Source organism: Aspergillus luchuensis, chromosome 5, assembly GCF_016861625.1.
Source record: "Aspergillus luchuensis IFO 4308 DNA, chromosome 5, nearly complete sequence".
Classification (NCBI taxonomy): Eukaryota; Fungi; Ascomycota; class Eurotiomycetes; order Eurotiales; family Aspergillaceae; genus Aspergillus; species Aspergillus luchuensis.
This window is the reverse complement of record NC_054853.1, coordinates 3,503,116-3,520,182: the sequence shown is the minus strand read 5'-3', so window position 1 is coordinate 3,520,182 and position 17,067 is coordinate 3,503,116. Positions and strand designations below refer to the sequence as shown.

General features: G+C 48.8%; 3 protein-coding genes across 3 annotated transcripts; all 3 read left to right on the top strand.

Moving 5' to 3' along the window:
* Window positions 1-1,860: 1,860 nt before the first annotated feature.
* nut1 (putative RNA polymerase II mediator complex subunit Nut1) lies at window positions 1,861-5,210 on the top strand (the record flags this gene model as incomplete). Its single annotated transcript, XM_041691027.1, has 6 exons — window positions 1,861-2,500; window positions 2,551-2,801; window positions 2,851-2,913; window positions 2,960-3,472; window positions 3,520-4,051; window positions 4,102-5,210. 6 exons carry the CDS (start codon window positions 1,861-1,863, stop codon window positions 5,208-5,210), a joined length of 3,108 nt encoding a protein of 1,035 aa, XP_041544553.1.
* A 581-nt stretch (window positions 5,211-5,791) lies between these two features.
* AKAW2_51131A (uncharacterized protein) lies at window positions 5,792-10,677 on the top strand (the record flags this gene model as incomplete). Its single annotated transcript, XM_041691026.1, has 7 exons — window positions 5,792-6,233; window positions 6,308-6,559; window positions 6,616-6,732; window positions 6,792-6,875; window positions 6,932-7,102; window positions 7,151-7,745; window positions 7,803-10,677. 7 exons carry the CDS (start codon window positions 5,792-5,794, stop codon window positions 10,675-10,677), a joined length of 4,536 nt encoding a protein of 1,511 aa, XP_041544552.1.
* Window positions 10,678-15,829: 5,152 nt separating this feature from the next.
* On the top strand, window positions 15,830-16,261 carry AKAW2_51130A (uncharacterized protein; the record flags this gene model as incomplete). Its single annotated transcript, XM_041691025.1, has 2 exons — window positions 15,830-15,954; window positions 16,147-16,261. 2 exons carry the CDS (start codon window positions 15,830-15,832, stop codon window positions 16,259-16,261), a joined length of 240 nt encoding a protein of 79 aa, XP_041544551.1.
* Between the last annotated feature and the right edge of the window lie 806 nt (window positions 16,262-17,067).

The following is a 17,067-nucleotide window of genomic DNA, read 5'->3' as shown; positions in this document are numbered from 1 at the left end:
CAATATACTTATTACCTCTAGAGGAAACGTATATATGCTGGAATCCAGCTATGACAACATATATACATTGTTACCGTGTATACCCATCGAACAATACCGAAAATAATACAAGATCGATCGGACCGGAACTGAATCTTACTAGTACCCGTACCGGAGATGGGACAGTATTTCCGACGGGCAATTCTTACCCACATATGCAAGATCGCCGCTCAGTGACCCCTCGCCCACCAAACTCTAATACTTTACTAGGTAGGCATTCCGGGCAGATTCTTAGGAGAGAGATGTGCAAATTGCGAGTCAGAAGCTATGATTCAGTAGAGTACCCTGCATTATTGGTGAAAGCGAAAACACAGCACAGACTCTCCAGTAATAGTAGTTGCCTTTATAATTAATAACCTAACTAGCCTGTCAATCAGCATTGACCATCACTATACCAAGTGTTACTATCATATTTCCTTATACTCTTCACATATACTACTACACTACCATACACACACAAGAATACTGCTACTTTGAAATTTTACAAAGTAAATTCATGTGTCAAGGAAATACAATTCCGAGTACCCCCAATATGGTACCTTTCTCTCGGCCGGGAGAGAATGAAAAAGAGCGAGAGAGAAACCTCGTCAGACAACCCGTTTCCGGCATCTGGTCGAGATTAACCTCACTTTTTCTTCATAGCCTTGTCCACTTTCCAGATTTCCGAGATCCTTCGTCTCGGGTGGGGAGATCGGCAAGGGGAACAGTAAAAAAAAAAAAAAAATGTAAAAGGAAAAAAAGACTATCAGGGCCAGATGCACACAAGATCTCACATGGTATTTTGTCTAATTCCGTCGCTTAATTCTTTTTTTAAGAGTGGGGACGGGGGAAGAGAGAGAAAGGAAAAGTCAAGGTCCCATTGTGTGGTTCAAGATAGTGGTTCTCACTGTGGCCCTAGGTACCCTCCCTCCCCTCCCTCCCTCACTCACCAGCCCCCTTTAGTCTTTTACTTAGTACTCTGTGGGAAATCCCCCACTCTGCAATCCAAACCTTTTACATATCATTGTCCGTCAAGGGGCCCCCAATCTGGTCCCATGGTTCAATTCGTCCTGGATGGTGCGCCCAGCGTGGCTGTTTACCCTTGATCTGGCGGGCTTGATTGGCCTGTACATGTATTTGTGGGCTTGAGTAGTAGTAGTCTTTTGGCGCCAGATCGCTTTGACTAACAACGGTGAACGTCCGAGCACTCCAAACTTTTGCTTGCTGCATATGCTGTTTGAGGTATAACTCGGTTTCGATTTCCTTGTGTCTCATGTAGTTTGAAGTCTGTCATGTTCGAGCTAGGTAGTTGGTCCGATGGGGTATGGTTACACAGGGTCTGGTCTCTGCTCGGACTTGATTACTCCCTCATGGTTTGTGGCGTGAATGGTATTGTAATTACGGAGTTGGGTCTGACAGGTATCGATTGACATGACATGATATCGAGCCAAGTCTGGGTCCTATATATACATACAGATAGGACTTATGTGTGTATATACTACTAGATATATAGACACTATCACATTTATACACCTAACTATGTTATGGTTGTCTCTCGTTCTTGTCAAGCATACTTCTATACTGAATGTCATCAGCCTCGACAACCACCCATCATGTGACATCTGCTTATATAATCCCACGTGACCCTCCACGACGTCGTCCAAACAAACGGTTGAAGCTTTCCCCGGAAAGAACCGCCAACAAGGAGGGCCAAGGCACGATGTCCAACGCTACATCAGCGCCGAGTTCGAGTGAACGTGTAAATTGAGTCCAATATATAGCTCCCCGCATGCTTGCTATGCACTCCGCAAAGCCAGGTAATTTCGCGAAAATATCTGGAACATGACTTCCTCCGAACAATGGGGGACATTCCTCCAACAATGTTTGCTCCACCGGATCGATGCCGCGGAGTTCAAGAACCTCACGCGGCTGCTGATGCAGCGTTATCCCATTGGTGAAGCCCAGCTGTTGGATGTATTGCTGGAGACGCGCCTCGCAACGGGGATTAAATGGGATCCCCTGCCCCCTTTGTATATTGACTGTCTGTGCAAGATGGGATTGGTGCGGACTTCGACGATGTTGAATTCGTTGCTCAAGCATTCGTCTATTCATGATAAGTTGCCGTCGGCGGGTGGTTCGGAGGCGACTGCTGCTGCTGCGGCTGCTGTGCAGGGAAAGCAGAAGCGGAAGTGTTATACTCTGATGACGGATATCAGGGTGGTTCAGGACGCTATGCTATCTGTTTCGACGGGCACTGCTTCTAAGACTTTTGCTGAGGCGTTGAGTATCTTCGCGTCCATTGTGGATTGGATTCAGGCGGTTGTGGCTTGGCATAATAGTCATTTGGATACCAGTCATCAGACGGGCGGGTTGATGAGTTCACCTGATGCGGTGTCGTTGTTTGAGAGTCTCGGGATTCTGCTTGCGGCGCTTTCGGGGACGGCTAAGGGGTTGGAGGTTCTGTCGGCGGATTCTCATGAAGGTATTATATCATTTTCTTCTAATGTCTGGAAAGTACTGACGGGTCGATAGCGCTGAAGATAAAGCTTGGACAGGCTCTATCGGCGTATCTTCCCCTCTGCGTGGAAGTATCGCTGCCGCTCCGTAACCGGTTGGATAGCCTGCAGAAGGAGTTCAATCTCTTTGGAGAGCCTTCGTCGAAAGCGTTGGATGTTTCCATGATGGAAAATGTCAATGTCAATGCGCTTCAGTTTGAGGATTCGGTCATGGACGGGCCTGTGATTAATTCCAGAGCAGGTCTCTATGTGTATATCAATGCGATGGTATTTGAGCTGCTGCACTATTGCTTGGATATTACTAACTGGATTCTAGCTTGTGGGCCGCCCCTTGGTGGATGATAGCATGCTGCTCAATTTCCTGTCCAATAGATACGGCGTCAGTACAACCTCGTCTGTATCAAAGCATTAGCTGACCATCGCAGGGACACTATCAAGTTCTCATCGAGGAGCTCATAACGGCGTCGTTCGATGTCCTATCGAATGCCAACTACCGCAATGAGTCTAGCCGAACTATGTTCTTGTTCCGCTCGTTTCTGGTGAACAAGCTTCCCACCTTCATCGCGGCTATGTTGGCAGCCTCGATTGTGTCGTTGCCGTTGCCGATGGAGCTTTGCATCAGCCATGCTTTGAGCCGGCTAGACCCAAACACATTCCCATCGTTCTCGCAGATGTTCGCTATGCAAAGCAACACAGTCTTGTCCGATGTGCGACAAGAATTTTTGTTCGCTTGTGCCTCGCACAAGTTAATCCCCGAGTCGAGTATCGAGCGCCTGTTGGGCGAGAACCCAATGCAGACTCTCCCTGTCGGCGGCCCTTACAACAAGGATGAGCTCGTCTCGCAGATCAACGCCAATCCGGAGCGCGCAGAGCAGTTGATCAACGAGATTGAGTCCATGGAGGGCAACGCCGGTGCGATAGTGGGTGCTATTACAGATGTAGGTCCTCCAGTAATTTGGTTGCAATCAAAGATTAACGCAACTAGGTCATGCACCATCTCTGCAATCAAAAAGAGACCATGACGTTGAAAAACATCTGCAACTCACTGTCCCGTCGGCCGCAGGCTCTGGACGTGATTTTGCTCTTCCGGAGCTTGAAGCAAGTACTACAACCGCTCTGCGCTCTGCTAGACGCCTGGCACTGGGACGAGGACCAGGGCGAGAGCCAACCGGTCTACGACGAGTTTGGAAGCATTCTTCTACTCGTACTGACCTTCAAGTTCCGATACGATCTGCGACCGCAGGACATGGGAATCGGAGGTAGCAATTCCTTCGTCTTGCGACTGCTCGAGAACGGCTTTTGCAGCCAGAAGCTCGACGACCTCAGCGAGAAGCAGAACAAGAACCTTGGATCCTGGATCAACGCCCTATTTATGGCCGAGGGAATCAGCGAAGAGACCATGTCCGCCTGCAGTCCACAGGAATTCTACATGCTAGTGACTACACTTTTCAACCAAAGTCTCAGCGCATGCGAAGCAGGAAAGCTCGACTTCGACACCCTCAAGGGCGGCTTCGAATGTAAGCCCTATACACCCTACCCTCCTCCCCTCAAAACTAACAACACGCAGACCTCCTAGAACCCTTCCTCCTCCCATCTCTCATCCTCGCCCTAAACTGGCTCGGCAACCACATCTGGGAATCTGAAAGCGACCCTTCCATCCCCCTCAAAGCCCTCCACTCCCTCATAAGCCCGAGCTCTATCTCCGGCGAAGCCAAAGAAATCCACCGAACCGTCCTCAACATTACGGCCCGCTCCCTCGAAGAACAACTCAAGAGCATCCGCGCCCGCCAACCCGACGACACCATCAAACCCATCCTCGAGGCTCTCGAACCCCACCTCTCCTTCCAACGCAGCGGCAGCACCCGCCGCAGCGAGCTCGAGTCCTGGACCGCCCACACCCCCGGCGGCCTCCTCGCCAGCATCCGCAGCACCTTCCAATCGCTCATCCTCTGGAGCACCAGCCCAGACATGAGCATGGCCCCTCAATCCTACACCCACCGCCAATTCATTGCAGGCATCCACATCCAAGGCTCCATGCGCGTATTATGCGCCCTAATCGACGAACTCAAACTCCAAGCCACCACCTCACCCACAAACACTACAGGCAGCAGCGACCTCGCCCTCGACATCGCAGCCACCATGATCTGCGCCCCCCTGGCTGACTCCTTCGCCGTCGACCAAAACACCTACTCCCCCCATCACCACATCGACCCTACCAACACGACCAAAGAAATTCCCCCGCGAAACCCCATTCTCACTCCCCGCGGCGCCCTCTACCAGTTACACGACTCCGTCCCCAAGATCTGCGAAAAGGATCCCCTCCGCGCGGAAATCATCGTGCGGCTCTGGCGCCGCGTCAACGCGGCCCTCACTCCGCCCTCGCAGCTCGACATGAACAACATCATTCAGAACATGCAGCTCGGTGTGGGTGTAGGTGGACCGGGACAAATGGACCTGGATACCTCCGGGGCAGGAGGCCACGAAGAGGAGAGTACGATCAACCAGATGCTGGACAATGCTGTCGCGGCGGGAATGGACGGCGGTGGGGGGGCCGGAGGCATGGGAGGGATGGGAAGTGGGGGTTTGGATACGAGTATTGATGATGTGTTGAATGCGGCGGATATGGCGGTGGGGAATCCCGAGTTCTTGGATTTGGATATGGAGGGGTTGTTTTAGGTGTAGTTGATGGTGTGTGATGGTGTTATTTTCATGTGTGGCCTACAAGATTACTTGCGTTCGGAGTCGTCTTTAGTATATATCATTCTAATGTCCACTAAGTTGGGTTATTTCCTGCAGTAAAGTAGTCTCATCGCTCCCTCCCTGCCTCCCTCCCCTCCCTCTCTCTCTCTCTCTCTCTTTATGAAAATTGTGGCCAACTCAGCCGACCAGCAAAAATAAAAAGAGTACATATAGTATTCTGAAAAAGTCTCCAACGTTCAATGGTACCCATACAATCTATATTTGCTAGTATATCTCCAAGTGTTATTCCAGCACACCTCTGAGTACGGAGAGAAAAAGCAAAACCAAGACGGGGGCTACATACGAACCCAATGAGGAAATAATTTTGCCGCTCAGCTTGAGGCTACTAGTACTATGTAGTACTTAGCACCAACCTTAGTGTATGCAAGCCAGCTGGATACCTTGAAGCGGGGCTCACCCCCCCCCCAGCCTCGTTCCTTCTCAATTTATTCATCTCACTTTGGCTGAGACCGACTCTGGACGGGGCAACAACACCCCCCAATACTAAGATTCCTAGAATGTTTTCGAGGGTAAAATTCAAACTCAACTTTGCGAAAGGAAGTCGACATCGCCGTGAGAAGCATACAAAAGCAGACGAACAGCCCGATTCCCCTCCGGATCGGGTCGTATCGATTGCTGCTGTTGACGTGTCCACGCCAGATGCCGAATCTTCTACCCCCGCAAGAGCAAACCTTTGGGAGGTTGCTGGAGGAAAGCTAGATGAGAAAGACCGACTTGCTCTCGGTCTGGAGAGTTCACTACCTATCACGAATGCCATCGAAAACGTCATACAGATCACGGAAGAGAAGTACCGCGAGTACAAGGAAGGTGGGCTCAAGATTCGCAAGCGCAACGGGGGACACATCAACGTCCGCGATGCCGCCAAAAACATCATTCTTCATGCATTGCAGGCACAGGACTTTGTCTCTAAACTGGTGTCTTATGATGTGACCTCCCATGGTGAGTCGTGAGTCGTCGAATTGGGTTCTTTGTTCCGGCCTATACTATGTATATCTACTAATATTCAGGCTCAGCGTCAATTGCATGGTCAGTTGTTTCGCTTGGTCTGACGATGATCAAAAACGACATTGAACGTCGGGACGACATCTTTCACGCAGCCGAGTATCTCACTGGCATTCTTTCCTATTATGCAATCCTTGAAAATCATTATCGAGACAGAAAAGTGGAAAGCGACCGAGGGTTAGAAGATGCTTTGGTTGAAGTCTACACGGCTATTCTGCAATACACGGCGGAGGTAAAAAAGGCAGAAAATGAAAGCAAAGCTGGTATGTGGTCTAGATGGAGGTTCCCCATGTGGTCATAGAGACTGATACCTTGAGAGCCCGCGTGGGAGAAAGTATTAGGGCCCTTGTTCAGGAGTCGCTGAAGGAGCTCAAGGAAACTGTCGAAAAGAAAGAGCAGGCTGTTTTAAGGTGGGCGGATCTTACGGTAGCTCTAGGTATTACTACCATCCCCTTGCTATCATCAACATATTTGAGGTCTTGCTCATCGTTACAGACCACAGGAAACAAGCCGAAAGCATGCTCGACGGTATAGACGAGGCGATTGAAAGGCTGAAGGCTATCCAATCGCACACTAGGAGTAAGATATTCGCCAAGTATTGCTCTTCTAAGAACGGCATATTCTAATAGCAGCAGGCTTGCAGGACCGAGAGATACTCGACTGGCTGTCCGCGGCATCCTATTCAGATCCCCAGAATACCACTCAAAACCGCAGGGCATCAAACACGGGGAAATGGTTTCTCAACATGCCCAAGTATGAAAAGTGGAAGTTCACGCCCGGAAAGATCCTTTGGCTTTATGGAGCAGGTGCGTTCAATGAATCTTCATGAAAACAAAACTGACTCTTAGTATAAGTCGGCTGCGGAAAATCGGTTCTCTGTTCTACGGTGATCCAAGACATCGAGGAGTTCTGCGAGTCTGACACCTCCAGGAACTATGCCTACTGGTATTTTCAATTCAGCAATGACGAAACACAGAAGATGTACAACATGATCAGGTCCATCTTGCGACAATTTATGCCACCAATACTTCCCGGATCCATAATCAAACTCTGGGAAGAACATTGTCACCGAGGTAGTAAGCCCCAACAGCGAAAGCTTGCAGAAATCCTCGATAATCTGCTGGAAACTTCTCAGGGTGAGTTTTTCCTTATCCTCGATGCTCTGGATGAGTGCCCCGCGACTGGGGATAACGAACGGAGCTCGCTCTTGCAATTTCTTGAAGAATTGTTAAAAAAGCATCAAACCAAATTGCACATTCTTGCCACCAGTCGGCCAGAGCCTGATATACGCTCGAGGCTGGAACAATATCAAAGGGTGGATCTGGAGGCTGGGTTGAGTGGAGATGTAGAAACTTTCGTCCGTGCTCAAGTTGCCCATGGCAGGTTGTGTGAATGGGGCGAGTCGCTTAAGAAACGAACTCTGGAGAGATTGCTTGATATTCCGGAACGGTATGTTCAATTTGTCAGCAAATATGTACAGTACGATTAATATGTGAGATCGAACAGGCGCTTTCGCTGGGCTGATTTGCAGATAAAGCGGCTGGAAAAGTCCAAAACCGAGGAAGCCTTCCAAAAGGCTCTTGATTCCATCCCAGTCACACTCGAGGACACCTATAAAGATACCCTTGAGAGGATATCACCGGATGATCGGGAAGCAGCCCGCACAATTTTGATCTGGCTCAGTTTCTCTGCCGTCCCGCTGGATCTGAAGACTATCGCGGCTGTTGTGTCTTTCCGCTTCCCAGAAGACGTTGTGACCACCTGTACTACTTCTCTAGTTACCGTGAGCATCTCCGATGATACTGTGAGGCTGGCTCATTTCTCCGTGAAAGAGTTTCTGGTACGCAATGAAGCTGGGGGTCACTGGTATCAATTCTCGGCCATTTCTGGCCATAACGCCATAGCAACTAGAACGATCGACTGTCTGCTCGAAACTACCGAGATCCTAAGCCAGACCACCGCCTCACGACAGCCACTACTGATCTACGCTGCGAGATATTGGGGTCGTCATCTGGCAGAAGTAGAGGAATTATACGCCACTGATACGGGCCTCCAGAAAAAGGTTGACCGCCTGTTCACAGAACGTGATGTTTATTTCAACTGGGTTCGCTTGGTTGATGTCGAATTCAAATTCGTGTGGCGTAAATCATTCGAGGAGGTGCAATCACCTCTGTATTGTGCATCAAGAAGAGGACTCAAACCGACGGTTGAGATGCTGCTTGCACAAGGTGCAAATCCAATGGGATCAGGACTTGAGGTAAGGAACAATGCATTGCTAGCAGCCGCGCGTGGGGGCCATTTGGAGATTCTAGAATTGCTGCTCGGTAAAGTGGATGAGATACCTCGAGGAGTGACTGAACGCATGCTGAATTTTATTTACGCCACCGAGTCCGACAAAGAGAAGTTAACAATGATTTTAGACCTGCTTTGGGACAAGGGTGCTTTGCATGATCAATCAAGAGCGTCGCTTAAGATTATTGATGGGAGACTAGCTGAGAGAGCAGCCAAAAATGGGTCGTCGGCACATATAGTAATGAGCTGCCTTCTCGATCGGAAGGAGAAGATGGGCCTCAAAATAACTAAGGGTTTGCTGAGAGCTGTGCTGGAAAATTTACACTGCGGCAACAAAACCATGCACTTGCTTCTAGAAAAGTGTGACGCGGATATAAGACTTACCCCATCATTGGTGCAGCAGGGTATGTCTATTTTGAATATTGGTGCCATGATTGCCATTTTGAATAAGCAGGTGAAGAATGATATCAAGCTGGATGAGGAATGGACTGAAGCTTTTGCGAGAGGAAAGAAAGAAACAATGGAGCTGCTTCTGCAGGAGCATGGCGAGGAAATCCGAGTCACCCAGAAAGTGCTCATTTCGGCTGCCAACTCTGCATGTGATCCACAGACAGTGAAACTACTTCTAGCCAGACGAGAGCCGGGATCAATCATTGATAAAGAGATCTTCTTAGCCGCTGCAGGAAACGGCTCACATGGCAGTGAAATCATGGATGTCTTGCTTGAGGAGTGTGGGCAGGACATCATCATTGATGAGGAGATTATTCAGAGAATTGTGCAAAACCATAAACAAGGGGTGGCAATGATAAAGACGCTCCTGTGCAGACAACAAGCGGGATTTGTGGTCACTGAGCAAATATTATGCGACGCTGCTCGATATCACGATCAGGAAATGTTGGAGCTTCTGGTGAACAATACCGGTGGTTCTGGTCTACCCATCACAGAGGAGACATTACGCTCTGTAGCTGATAATCATTGGCGTGGACGGAGCTTGATTAGATATCTGTATGATCTCCTGGGCCACACTCTTCCGGTTTCAGAAGATGCATTATTATCTGTTGCCGATATAGGTTCTCCCACAGCCGACTATGTACTCGCATTCATCTTGGAAAGATGGCCAGATATTCCGGTAACTGATCGACTACTCGAAGCGGCATGTACTCTCCCTAACTCCATGAGTCTGCTATTGGATCGGCGGTGTGACTTCCTTCCAATTAAACGGATGATCCAAAAAATAGCAACAGACGGAGACAGGGGCAGTGGAAGGGTGCTGGGAAAGCTTCTCGACCGGCGGCTTGTGGGAGTGGATGAATGGCTGATGGAAACAGTCACTAGCAACAGTCATACCCTAAGGGTCATTCACAAGAGAGATCCAGACTTTCCTGTGACACCAAACCTAATTACCAAAATTGTACAAGACAGGGGTGCAATGGATTTCCTGCTCGATAGGCAAAACAACCAAGTTTTGATTACAGAAGAAGTGGTTAAATCTTCATTGTTGGGGAGGCATCCCAGATCTGTCATACGTTTACTTCTCAGTCGACTGGGATCAGAAGCTGTGCCAATTACAGAGGATATCCTGATCTATGCTATTCAAAATAACAACATTTATCAGGCAACCCACAACATCAAGGCTCTCGAATTGTTCCTTGAACAGCGCCGTGACCTCAACCTTAACGCAGTCTGGGAAGCCATATGGCAGGACCCTGAAATCGACCCAGTATCTTTGGCACAGGCAGCGGGAGCTCTACTACGATATGTCAGCTTTGAAGTGTCGGCTCAAATGCTGGAGATGCTTCCATCTTTGCCCCGGCAAGACTGTGTTTCGTATCGCCCTTTTGACGAATTCATCCGAGCCTGTATGCAGCACCGGATACCGTTACCCACCACTGAGGCAGCAGTCGAGTTGATCGTGGAAAGAGCAAGTTTCGATACAGTTGAGATATTCTTCGAGAATTATCCTGGTGTTCCTGTCACTGACAAGCACATTGAAGCCGCCAAGAGGAATCCACGAGAGGACGTGGATAAGGATGAGATGGTCTCGCTTCTTATGTCTACCAGGAAGAGTTACTCTAAGGAGCACAAGTGATTGTCGTGTCTGTGTTTTGATTTCATCTTATATAGCAAGTGTAGATATTATTTTTGAATCAGCTTTTGTTCGTTACCACCTCACTAGACACACACCCACCCCTACATCAAGCACTTCTCTCCACTTTGGATCTTAATGTCAAATTGTCAATTACTAGTACTGTTAAAGAAGTAATTATCTAGCGTTCATAAATGAACTGTTTCATCATCGTTCTATTTACTTCCAGGTGGGGAATGTCTATGTTATCAATAGTTTACGCTATGTACTACTAGTATTATATATATATATATATATCATGACCACAGTATGCATATGCATACTTCAACTTCGCTAAGTTCGTAGGAATTTACATACATACATACACTTTGATTTTGATCTTATACCATCATAACGTTTACTCATCTTCATTCTATCAAGATAAAGCCAACGAAGGAAGAAATCTGTTTAGTATACCAGCTATGTTCACTTTTGTATCCTACACAGGCTTCCTTCCTTCCTTCCTTGACTCTTTACCGGAGTGTGTGGATTAGATTTGACGATGGGTAATTATTCTGGTTGATTATGGGTTATGGGTTTCTTCATGTAGATGTAGAAAGATATGCACAAGAATTTATTTATGCATTTTTTGTTGGAATGGATTGTAGAGGTTGGATGGAGTGATGGTTGTTGCGTGTCTACTGTGTAGTGATGCAGGTTTATGAGGGATGTAGTACGTAGTACTATCGCATGCTATAATAAAACCAAGTTCGAGTGGTGGCAGTGCTTAAATTGTTTTAATAGTAGGAGGATTTATCTATTGACTAATAACACTACTTCATATAATATACTATTTTACTAGTAAATTGAAGACTAATCTGAGAATACACATGTGGATGTGTCTCGTCCTAGCTGCAAATATATATTGTCGTCCGTGGACGATAATCTTCTATAGTAGCACATAATATTGTCCATAACTATGCAGGTCCCGCAGTCGCGTTTTAGTAGAATGATATGCTTGCAATAATTGTTCCTATAATGAGGCATGCACGCAGACATATAACCATCCGAGGTGTAGACTGCGCGACGCGTCACATCTGCCCGATCACAAGCAATAGAATGGCAGCATTATTGAATACGGAGATCAAAGGTCCAGACGGCGGTGAATAGCCCCTTCTTCATGCAGAGAGCAAACAATGAAGCCCTGTCGGAATGAGCCAGAGGGTTCTTCAGCCCGAGGGGACAAACAATGAGCAAGTAGCCTAGGCCCTGACAAGCATTGACATATGCCAGCCTCATGTACAAGGTACCTGGGGGTACTTTCATCCCGCAGCAACACGACTGGTTGCCAAAATAGAAAGTACCCGATGTGACAATGCAGTCAAGTCACACCGCACGTGAAAGGGCAGAAGAACGTGCGCGTCGAAGCGATCATTGGCTGCCGGGGCGAAAATATTCCCACGAGTAAAGCTGCATGGTTTGGTTAGCGTGCATGGCACTAGGCTGCTTATCCGTGTTGGGAAGTGAGCGAGGCATCCTGAATGGCTCGTGCTTTTTTTTGATATTGTTTGCCGGTATGCACCTACTGCAGTAGCTGTTCGTCTAGCATGGGTCTAATCTGCAAATTCTTCCTAGGGACCCCCGATAGTGTTGCCGGTTTGGGTAAGTTGGTCCCCGACAGAAGGCACCGACCTACTTCACATACCGACATGCGGCGTCTGTCCGTCGGTATTTCTTCTTCTGGGCCTATCAATAGTCGGCGGACATTTGCCCTTCTCTGGATTTCAAGGGACACGGGCTGGCGTGGCAGTGGCGGCAGAGGGGTTATTCTTCAGCGCACATTAGTTTCTTCTTCGGGCTATCCTGCGGCGTAACATTGCGGTCTTACATTCCCAGTCGCAAACATCTCACCCGCAAAGGCTGACACTAACCTTTACCCCATTGCGGAGAAGAGCTGGAGGTCGGATAGTTGGAGTACGTAGCTTAGGCATAAGCCGTCGGGAATATATGGCTCGTGCTTGGCTTCCCGACCTCCCGAAGGTCTAATCTAATTCCTATAGATTGTGATGTCAAAGCGACCCTTAGTAGAGACGAAGTGTTCCATGCTCAGCTTCAATTACTCCGTACACACGCTGATATGATCGAGCAATGGATCACCGTGGCTCGGTGAATGAAGCTAGTGCGACCGGCACTGGCTAGAGCAAACTGACAGCTACCAATCGGTTAGTCCCTCACGAAAGAGGAAAAAGAAAATGGATCGCACGCTGATCGCGGAGCTGAACCGCCTGTCTAGGCAACCTGGCGCCTCCACCCGCTATATCATGCATGCATCTGAAAATCCTGCCTCACTGTGAGACTAGACGACGCATCCACCGAGTAGTCCGGACGCCACGACAGAAGAAAACAGATAGCTACCTACTAGTTGGATCCAGGCTACATGCAGGTCCCTGAAGAATTTAATCGCGCGGGCGAGCGGTAATGCACGAAGCGTTCCATTTCCAAAAAGCAAGATAGAACGTACTTTGTTGAGCATTGTATGGTGCTAATTCTGGTTCTTCGGATGGCCGTGCGCTCGTGTGAAATCAAGGCATTGAGTCCATGAGTGGAGAGGCACGGGGCAATGGCTGGAAGGATATACCGCTAATTCGCTCTTTGGTCTGAAGAGGTATCATTGGCGATGAGGATCCACTTAGTCTGCTGTGCGTTGTCGGCGACTTGGCCATCCTAGTGTCAGAGAGCATGAAGTTGATCTATCTACTCCGTGCTCGATATGCTGTGGCCGGAAATGTCAGTGTAGGAGTCATTGTGGATCAGATCAGCCAGTCGAGCGTGCGCTGTCATGCACATTGAGCCAGGATACAATGGCGGTCGATCTAGACGCACGAGGCGCCAGATCCTGTCAAAGTGACGGCTGGTGTGTGCTTCAAGCCACGAGCAGTCACATAGACCAGATGCGCGCACTCGATCTCGACTATCGGAAAGAGGGCTCCACATTTGCGACTCGATCAGATTGATCCAGTTAATGCTTTGTCGGCAGGACGGTTCCACGGGTTCTCAGATAGATGGACGATACTCCGCAAACTGAGTAGCGAGTACAGCGTACCATGGGAATAGCATCTCGCTCTGTTTCACGTCTCCATTAGCGACCGAAGATCCAGATGTGCTCGACTGTGGGCCGATGGGGCGGGAGGGTAACGGGATTAGTGGCGGATGTGCAGTCAGGCTGGAGGAAGAGTCGGCCGTGGCACATTGCTCGTGGATAGACGACAAGACGAGTAGATACAGGAAGCGAATAGCAAGATCGAGCAAGGAGGACGATCAGTGTGATGTGATGGTCGGAAATGAAATCCAAGGAAGTGATGAAGAAAGTATATCTTCCAAACCACCTGATCATCCGACACGTGAGGATTCCTGAGATCTCAGGCAGCCGCGCAGGCACGGGAAAAACTAAAGGAAAGACACAACTGCCTCCTCCCAAAGGAGACAGACCCCGTGGAATTCCCCCTTCCTTAATCCCCTGAAGTGATAAGGCTACTAGCGAAGTATCGGGTCACTTACACGATCCCTACACACGATCCTACTGAATACGTACCCTACATTCATCCACGCCCGCGACAGACGGATCGTCTCTCCCTCCCGACGCGACGCGGTCGGTTAATCCGCGTTCATCCAGGGAACGCCTCCTCCTATCCATTTCGTTCCGCCGGCACAGGGGAAAGACTAGAACAGAACACGGCCAGCCTTGGGCGGGCTCAGGTTCAGTTGTGACTCGAGCCGTCCCGCGTTGCTGCGGTTTCCTATGTGGGGGGAAGAGCTGTCGCAGTGGAAGTGATTCACACCGAGCATCCCGTCCTTAAAAACGGGCGATGGATGAGAGACGGAATCTAACAATTTTAGTGCCTAGCGGTGGGGATTCCTGGGCCTGCCATCCGCCAGAGTGATTTAATGAGGTCAAAGTAATTTCGGAGTCAGTCCTGTTCGGTTCTAGTATGTGTGAGCCAGAGCAGATCCCGTTGTCGTTCTTGTGCTGCTGCTAGTCTAGGCGCATACTATACTTGGCCTGTCTAGCAACACAATCACCCCCTCTTTCGGGGAATGCTTTGATGTTCTGGCTCCAGAACGGCTGATGCATTGATGTTGGTCTTTCCTCGGTCCTAGCCACATTGTTCGTAGCTGAGCCCTGTGGTATCTGATCACCGTGGGATCTGCAAACCGACTTCCTCGAAACCCAAGGAGATATATACACTCGCTAAGGCAAGGTGACAGGGAAAGTAGCATTGACCCTCGTTTAGTTTACAAGCCAACCCCTCACCAAATTAGTCCCGCATACAACGACAGGCACGTGTTGTTTCTAGACCTGGCGGATGAACAAGCCTTGTCCCTCCAGCTGAGCCTGAATGAGACTCCCTTTGTTCGAAAGGGGATCCTGGAGAAAGGATGACCGCTTTGCCCTCAACTAACCCGTCAGCCTAAACCCATACGGGAAAGTCCCACTCGGATTTAGCGCTCCTTTGGTCTGGACTCAAGCTTGCCGGCATCAACGGTCGGGTGTCAGCAGTCAGCACGTCCTTCGAGCTAACTAACTAACTGACCAACTGACTATCTACGGCTGCTGTGTTTGAGTGGTGTGCCTGTGGGACAACGCCGGCTTCATGCCTAATGCCCACATAGTATATATAGTGTGATGATCATTCCTTTGTACCACGGGAAGTAATCGGAAATCATCCGTTTACGACCTGTCATTCCCTTCGTAGAAATGGGGGCCAAGGTAGTAGTAATAACTAAGTCATAGTAAAGTAGCAGTAGCAGTAGCACCAAAACCGGCGTCGTACTTCATTCATCCCGTCTCAGGATGTCTTTGTTCCTCGTCTGACTTCGAACCTAATCGACACGGGAACTACTATACGCCGTGTAAGCGTCACTCAAAAAATAACAAAACTAAACGGAAGACGCGGACTTCATTCCGACAGGAAGAGTTACTCGATCTGGCATTACGCACTGTAACACTAACCACCACCACCTAGCCTACATACAAACTAGACCTAGACCTAGACCTACTTTAGACATACTACTATACTACTACAGTACTACTGACTTCATACCTATCACCTCCTCCCAACCTTCACCCAACTAACCATGCATGCGAGATCCAAACTAGTAAGTCCAATCCCCCCTCATGTATGCGCACCCCGATCAAATCGTGGCGATCAGACCCGAGAACCAAGCTGACGGACTCCTGCGGCAGAAGGAAATATCGCGCTGCGCCCCTCTCATCTCATCGGCTCATATTTGGGTACGTATGTATGTATGCACTAATGAATGATGATGGCTGTGTGGGGGATTCGCGATACATCGTACAGATATCTGTCTATCTGCATGCTTGCTTATCTGAAATTGCTTCTTTGCCTGATAGATAGTCGGATGGATAGTTATCAGCCCGTTTTCTTAGGCGGGATGTCACGGTTCGCTTGGGTAATAGTACTAATCGGCTAGTGTCGTATCTGAGCGCGCGGGGGAGAAGGAGAAGGAGAAGGAGGAGGAGAAGGAGAAGGAGAAGGAGAAGGAGAAGGAGAAGGACAGGGTGAAAGTGAAAGTGAAGAGGGTATAGAGTTCAAGAGACGTACGCCACCAAAAAGGAAATATTCAACACGACAAAGAATGTGTAGTGACAATGCCAAGGGAAGATCTACGGGTATGATTTGGGGGGAGGTGACTAGTAGTAGTGACTTATTTTGTAGATGAGAGAGAGAGAGAGAGAGGTAGTTGAGTCCTCGGTTCATCATGATTCATAGTAGTAGCTATACCTCGGAGACTCCACACCATGTGTGTATGTGTGGACATCGGAGTGGCAATGGTCCGGTTCCTAAGTATGGAGAATCAATAATCAGGTGGCTAAGTAAGCCATCTGTCTACTCCTGCGGAATTATAAGCCGAATGTAGACAATGCATGATGCATCATCTAGTTCTCTCGTGTCTTGAAAGCAATGGTGATCATTATTATTAGTTATGAGTTTCATGAGCCTATGGAATGATGCATTTGTAAGCGTGGTTTTATATATCGATCGGTGGTGGATACGGGCACAGGCGGGGGTAAGTGGTACGCAGTAACTAAGGCTATGCGCGATTGCCCTTGCGTCGTAGATAATCCGGTGCCACAAATAACTTCCCTCAAATCTGTGCACAGGCAATCTGGAGATGCTAGCTTCAATGTGACTTGATTGTCTACCCACTGACGTAGGTGTGTACATTTGTTTCATTAACAATCAGGAGAGGAGATCAGTCACCGCCCTACAGAACTACTACGTATCTGGATCGCCGTCACAGTTGCACACTTCACTTGCTGCACTGCAGACAGGGTTGGACTGCAGGTACAGAATAGAGTACACATGGTAGGTCATCAGGTGAGACATGTGA